The following is a 7,644-nucleotide window of genomic DNA, read 5'->3' on the forward strand; positions in this document are numbered from 1 at the left end:
TTCTGTCGGCTGTAATCAGGTAAGTCATGCAATTTTGGGTTTTTTTTTTAATTTTATTTTATTTCTTTTTATTTTTTAAAAATTTATTTACTATTTATGGCCTTCTCTCTCTCTTTCTTTCTTTTCCTAGATGAACTAATTACCTTATTGTGGATAGATTAATGAAGCAGTTTATTTATGGAATTGGGTTTGATTCATTTTTTGATTGAATAAGGGTTAATATGGTTATTCTGAAGTCTTATTTGGTTTAATTTGAGTTAAATGGTAACCAATTTTAATTTTTCTGTCATTTATAATTGTTTATATTTTGATGGTGAAATACTGAAGTCCATTGGTGTTGTTGTTGATAGATTGTGGTATAGTCTGATGATTAATGTGATTGTGTTAAAATTGAATTGATTTGCTTTGGTGTAATTTGAGTAAAAAGGAACTAATGTCGAAGTGGATTTCAAGTTTGGTTTTAATTAAACTGTTTGGGGTGGCAATTTGATTAGAAAGGGAACCACTATTACATTGAATTGTTTGGATGTAATGAAATTTTTGTCTTGAATCGATTAAATAAGCCATGTAACTTTGTTTGCTTTGAGATTTACTGTTGAATTTGTACATGATCTTATCTAATATGCAAGATTCATAATGACTAGTTAAGAATTAGACATGGTAAATTTGCATTCCAAATAAGCTAGCTTATCGTAAATGTGTATTAATACATGGGTTTATCTCATTGTAATTACTTTAATATCAGGCTACATAGTTGAATATTTTCTTTAAATACTATAAATAGCCTTTTCGCTTATTTTTTGGTTAGACATGGTGAAATTAACTCTTGACCTTTTGATTAAAGCTATGTTCTAAGTCGTGACCTTTTGGTTGATTTTTGTTTTTAATTTTTTTTTAATTTCCTTATTTAATCTGAAATAGCTAATTGTGAGTCGCAAATTAACCCCCTTTGCAGCTCCATCGTTGCGAGATTCCTCTTCTGCCCGTCCTTCCTCCTTTTTCTGCCTTTTTCCATCGCCCCCACTAGGTAAGTTGGCTGTAGTTATTTATATTTTTCATTTTAAAATTTTTTATAAATACCCTGCCTAAAAGTGTAACACCACCATATACCAGGAACACCTTCATCGCCGCCTCTGCTTTTCTAGTCAACTCCTTCGCTGTGTGTTTTTCTTCCCTTATTTATCTACTTCTTTTACTTGTGCAATATGATTCATATTTATGTTATTTGTTATGGAGTTGTGATCTCATGTGTTGGATAATTTTAGTTTGCTATTGATAGCTTGGTGTGTTGTTGGATTTTTTACGCTTTATTGTGCGTAGGCTAGAACTTGGATGTGTTTTGGTTGGAATAGAAATTTATTTTGCTTTATGTCCAATGTAGGACTATTGGATGGTGTGAACTCATGTGTTGGATAATTTTAGTTTTCGTTTTAAAAAAAAATGAATCTTATTGAATTACAATGGCTTTATTAGAAATATGTATGTTTAAGGGGTTATTATAATCTTGCGAACAATAATTTGTATTATGGTTCTATAAAGTATTTAGTAAATTATTTGTTTTTTCATGAAGGGTTACATGTGTCTTTTTTTTTTTAATATTTTAATATTTTGATTTTTGTTATCAAACTCCCATCTTTGTTAACTATACAAATCTTATTGCTTCTATTATTTTATTAATGTTACATCAATTTACTTTGAAATGGTATAAATATAATTTTTTAATGTAAGTTATAAATAATTTAATCAATATTGTAAATTTTAAATAATAAGTATCTTAGAAAAAATGTTGTAAAAATTATATTTATTTATCAAGTTAGAAGCACGTGACATAACATATGTTTAAATCTCTTAATAAAGAATGTGAAATCAACTCTCCCGTTCAAGTCATGATAAGGACCTTTGGATATCATTTCGATTCTAATCGTATCTTATGCCATTATTGTAATGAATACAAGTTCAGTGTGTATGATTAATGTGATTTGTTTTTCATAGTGTTGTAGATTTTGTAACCATGAAAAGGAAAGAGCGTTGGTGGATGTATGATAGATACGATGGTCGTAATACCCGTAAACTTAGGCAAGAGTTTGTGGATGGTGTTGAACAATTCATACGGTTCTGTGAAGCTCATCTTGAGAGCCCAGGCGTAGATGAAGTAAGATGCCCTTGTTTGTTATGCAAGAATAGACGTCTTCATGATGCAAACACAGTAAAAATCCATTTGTTCAAAAAGGGGTTTATACCTGATTACTATGACTGGGTTTCTCATGGTGAAGGGTTTCCTATATCAAGTGTAGAGCAACCAAATACGTACCGTGAGATGGTTCTCGATGCTCTTGGGAGTAATCATGAACCATCGGGTGACGATAGTACTAGTGGTTCAGATGAAGAGCCAAATGCTCAAGCAAAAGCATTTCAAGAGCTTTTAATGGCTGCCAAGCAACCACTGTACGAAGGTAGCTCCATGTCTGTGCTAGAAATGGCATCTCGAATTGTATCTTTGAAATCGGAATACAATTTGCCCCATAGGTGTGTTGATGGGTTTGCATCATTACTAAATGAAGCGATTCCCGACAATAATAAGATGGGAAAAACATTCTACGATACAAAGAAGATTCTTAACGGACTTGAGCTTCCGCTTGAGAAGATTCACACATGCCCAAAGGGTTGTATGTTATTTTGGAAAGCTGATGCTGAGTTGGATAAGTGTAGAGTGTGCGATAGAGACAGATACAAGAGGACTTCAAAGGGGTCATTGGTTCCCATAAAAGAACTTATCTATTTTCCCATCACTTCAAGGCTACAACGGTTGTTTGCAACAAAGAACGTTGCGAAGGAAATGACCTGGCATTCCAAAAATCCTAGAGTCCAAGGCACAATGGCGCATCCTAGTGATAGTGAAGCTTGGAAGCACTTGGATAGATCCTTCCCCGATTTCGCATCTGAACCTAGAAATGTGAGACTTGGTATGTGTACTGATGGGTTTGCTCCTAATGGCAAGTTTGGGGGTCAGTACTCATGTTGGCCCGTCATTCTGACCCCTTATAACTTGCCTCCATCGACGTGGATGAAAAAACCATTTATGTTCCTTTCTTTGCTCGTTCCTGGTCCTAAAAGTCCGAAGGGGAACTTGGATGTGTATATGCAACCGTTAATTGAAGAATTGAAACAATTGTGGGATGTTGGTGCAACAACTTATGACATTTCACAAAGGAAAAACTTCAATTTGCGTGCAGCAATCTTGTGGACTATAAGTGATTTCCCAGCCTATGGTATGCTTTCTGGATGGGCAACAGCCGGTAAAAATTGCTTGTCATGGTTTGATTGTCACCGCCAATTTCTTCCTCCCGAACATCCTTTTCGAAACAACAAAATTGCTTTTTGTAAGAATAAGGTTGAAAAGGGGACACCGCCACACATAATGTCCGGCGACGAGCTATGGCAACAAGTTCAACACTTGGCTAGGACAACAGATGGACCTGAAGCACTCGCAAGCTTGAAAAAGAAGAGACTAGGGTGGTTTAAACAAAGTATTTTTTGGGAGCTACCGTACTGGAAGACTCTTCTCCTCCGCCACAACCTCGATGTCATGCATATTCAAAAGAATTTCTTTGACCAGCTAATTCACACAGTGATGGATGTGAAAAAAACATACTTCAGACACAGTTGCAGCTAGATATGACATTGCCAAATATTGCAAACGACCACAACTACATGTGACGGAGGATGCGAGAGGGAAAGACACTTTGCCGAAAGCCCCATTCTCACTAGACAAGGCTCAAAAGAAAGTGTTGTGCGAGTGGGTAAAGAACTTGAAATTTCCCGATGGTTATGCTTCAATTTTGAGTAGATGTGTAGATTTAAAATCATGTAAGCTTCATGGTTTAAAGATCCACGATTGTCATGTCTTCATGGAGAGGTTGTTGCCAGTTGCTTTTAAGGAATTGCTCCCGGTCCATGTTTGGAAAGCTATTACTGAGATTAGTCTTTTCTTCCGTGACCTTTGTTGTTCCGCCATCAAATTGAGTGATATGGAAAGATTGGAACACAACATTGCAGAAATTCTTTGTAAGCTGGAAAAGATATTTCCACCGGCGTTTTTCAACTCTATGGAACACTTACCAGTTCACCTGCCTTATGAAGCTAGATTATGTGGTCCTGTCCAATATCGTTGGATGTATCCATTTGAAAGGTTTTAACTCCTACAAACTCATAGTTTCCATTTTCGTTTAAACACCTATAGTAGTTTGCATAACATATAACTTAATCAATTTTATAAATTTTAGGTTCCTTAATCATTCGAAACGTAAAATTGGCAATAAGGCTCGTGTTGAAGGTTCAATCTGTAATGCATATCTAACGGAAGAGATAGGGTACTTTTGCTCTAACTACATCCAACAAGGAGTGGATACTAAAACATGTGACTTAGGTCGTAATGTTCATGATGAAGTTGAAAGCACTTTGGATGATAGTGTTCCGGAACTGTTTAGGGTTGATCATGGATATGCTTCTACTGGTGGAGTGAGCCGCTTTTTGGATGAGAAAGAATTACAACGTGCACATTTGTATGTTTTGGGAAATAGCGGCATTCTGGAACCATATGAGAGGTAGTACATTTGTATTTATCACACTCACTAAGATTTCATTGAATGTGCAACGTATCCAATGTCATTCACCATTATTAATACTCGATCTCTGGTTATATGGAATGGAAGGGGGTTTGAGGACCACATTGTTCTAATGCAACCCACTATTCGCAAAGAAGATGTGTGGATTAAACATGAAGCTGAATTCCTCGAGTGGTTTAGGTTGAAAGTGAGTGTGTTACGCATTTGACATCAACACGTTTTTTTTTTCTTGCTATAACTTCAGGACTCGTATCAATTTCACATAATTATGCCATATGAGCAGGTGATTCAAGACAAGCTAAATGATGAAATATTGTTTGCTTTGGCAATAGGCCCATCTAAACGAGTGCGTACTTGGAACCAATTCTATGTGAACGGATACAAATTCCAAACTTATGGCCATGGAAAATAGAAGTCAACGATGAATTATGGAGTGAGTGTATCCAATGAAGATGGTGGAGATTATTTTGGTATTTTAGAGGATATCATCGAGTTGGAGTTCACTAGTGCCTTACGTACTTATAAGACTGTTCTCTTCAAGTGCAGTTGGATGGATTCTACTAGGGGTATGAACATTGACCAATACAAGCTTGTAGAAGTCAATCATACCAAAAAATAACCCAAGTACGACCCATTTGTGCTTTCTTACCAAGATAACCAAGTCTACTACGCACCTTATCCAAGTCTGAAAAGAGATAAGGTTCAATGGTGGGCAGTGTTCAAGACAAAGGCGAGGTCAGTTGTTGATGCACCAGTTGCCGAAGACTTTCTACAAGAAACCACTGCTGACATTCCTACTCTTTGTGCTCCGGATGACATTCCAGACTACGAAGGTGATGAAGATGGATTAGGAGATTCGGATACTGATGATGAAGTCCTCCCCGATGCCTCTCCAGATGAGTCCAGTTTCGAATCTACTGATAGTGAGGACGAGGATGAGGATGATGGATTTTGGGATGACGATAGTGATGATGATCTTAGTGATGATGAGGAGGTTGATTCAACTGAGATTTAGGAGATTGATTGTAACCTTGTTTTAACTTTTTAATTATTTAATTGGATTTCAATTTATTTTGAAAGACCATCCAGGTTTTAATTTGATATACTTGTGTATTATTGATATTGTGCAAAGTTAAGGTTATGTGTAATGTTACCTTATAGATCGCGATAACATGACTATATGATTTTTATGTGCATAATGTTTTTCTTACTATAGGTTGTCATGGTTGGTGGTGGTCGTCGGATTTTGGGACATGTCACCCCGAGAGAATTGTTTCCATCGACAAGCCATGCAAATACGGAAACTTCTCCAGAAGTTACCCCATCACCAGAGTCACGTGTAAATGGTACTGGGACATCTAGTCAGGTCCCTGAGACGCAAGACGATGACTCTACCATGGGTGAGGTACCTACCCCCGTTGCGAGAAGGACTTTGCACCCTACAGGGTTATGGTAAGTTAATCATGGTTAGCTTAATTTGCATTCGAATTTGATCAATGTTGGTTAGATTTGTATTTTATGTATGTAATGACTTCATTTGTTTGCTTATTGTACTAAGATTCAATGATAACACCGTGAGCACCTCCATTACAGAGATTTTTCAAGCACATTGGCACAAACCATGGCTTAACTATGACGAGGTTGACAAGAGTACTAAGACCCATTGGTGGAACCAGTTTACAGTATTATATAACCCCCAAGTTTAATTTACTTATCTAACTTTGGTGTGTGTTGGTTACTTATTACAATAAATTATTAATCATATAATTTTTGTTGTTTCTTACAAAAATTTGCAGAAACAATACCTTTAGAATGCTGATCTTGACACCCTTGTGAAGAAGGAGTATGAAAAGAAGGCACATAAGAGGTTGAAAGAGATAGCATACAATGCTTCTGTCAGAAACAAGTCAATTCCAAAATGGATGGGGCGGCCTATGTTTCAACAAATGATGGCGAAAAGAAAGGAGAAGGGTTTTATGGAGATGTCAGAAAAATCTAAGAAGAACAGGAGGGGCGGCTCTCTGTCTAATCCATTTGAGCCGTCGCACTTCCAAGTTTCTATCTCTGCATCAAAGCATGCAAAGAAAATGGTAATACTTAATGGTATATAATGATAAATTTAAGTAGTTACATACATTAAACATTAAAAGAGTTATTTGATTTGTGCAGGCTCAGAAAGCCGGTGGAGTGCTTCCAACTGCCCCTGAGTTCTTCCTAAAGACCCATTTCAAGGAAGTTCCTGGAAAAGGAAAAGTTGCGGCTAACAAGAGGACACAAGAAATCTCGGTAACACCTATACTTGTATGTGCATGAAAATGTCTATGATTAAGCAATTTCAAACTCTACACATGTTTAATATGCTTTATATGAGATGTTTGATTGATAAAATCTTACTTTATAGCAAAACAAAGAAAATGGGTAAGTTAGAAGGTCATTTAAGCCATATTAGCCTAGTTATGACCCTATAGCCTTGTATATGCATGGAAATGTCTATGATTAAGCAATTTGAACCTATAAGCATGTTTAATATGCTGAATATGAGATGTTTGATTGATAAAATCTGAGTTTATATCAAAAACAAAGAAAATGGGTAAGTTAGAAGGTCATTTAAGCCATTTTAACCTAGTTATGACCCTATAGCCTTGTATATGCAAGGAAATGTCTATGATTAAGAAATTTCAACCTATAAACATGTTTAATATGCTGAATATGAGATGTTTGATTGATAAAATCTTAGTTTATATCAAAAACAAAGAAAATGGGTAAGTTAGAAGGTCATTTAAACCAGTTTAGCCTACTTATGACCCTATAGCCTTGTATATGCATAGAAATGTCTACAATTAAGCAATTTGAACCTATAAACATGTTTAATATGCTGAATATGAGATGTTTGATTGATAAAATCTTAGTGTATATCAAAAACAAAGAAAATGGGTAAGTTAGAAGGTCATTAAAACCTTTTTAGCCTAGTTATGACCCTATATCATTGTATATGAATGGAAATTTCTATGATTAAGCA

The 7,644-nt window shown here is 35.8% G+C and overlaps 1 protein-coding gene across 1 annotated transcript; it reads left to right on the forward strand.

Moving 5' to 3' along the window:
* The first annotated feature begins 2,011 nt into the window (after window positions 1-2,011).
* LOC145594253 (uncharacterized) lies at window positions 2,012-5,037 on the forward strand. Its single transcript, XM_081650588.1, has 5 exons — window positions 2,012-3,527; window positions 3,658-4,189; window positions 4,284-4,604; window positions 4,713-4,812; window positions 4,909-5,037. Exons 1-5 carry the CDS (start codon window positions 2,012-2,014, stop codon window positions 5,035-5,037), a joined length of 2,598 nt encoding a protein of 865 aa, XP_081506714.1.
* The last annotated feature ends 2,607 nt before the right edge of the window (window positions 5,038-7,644 follow it).

This window comes from Chenopodium album, chromosome 19, assembly GCF_948465745.1.
Source record: "Chenopodium album chromosome 19, dcCheAlbu1.1, whole genome shotgun sequence".
Lineage (NCBI taxonomy): Eukaryota > Viridiplantae > Streptophyta > Magnoliopsida > Caryophyllales > Amaranthaceae > Chenopodium > Chenopodium album.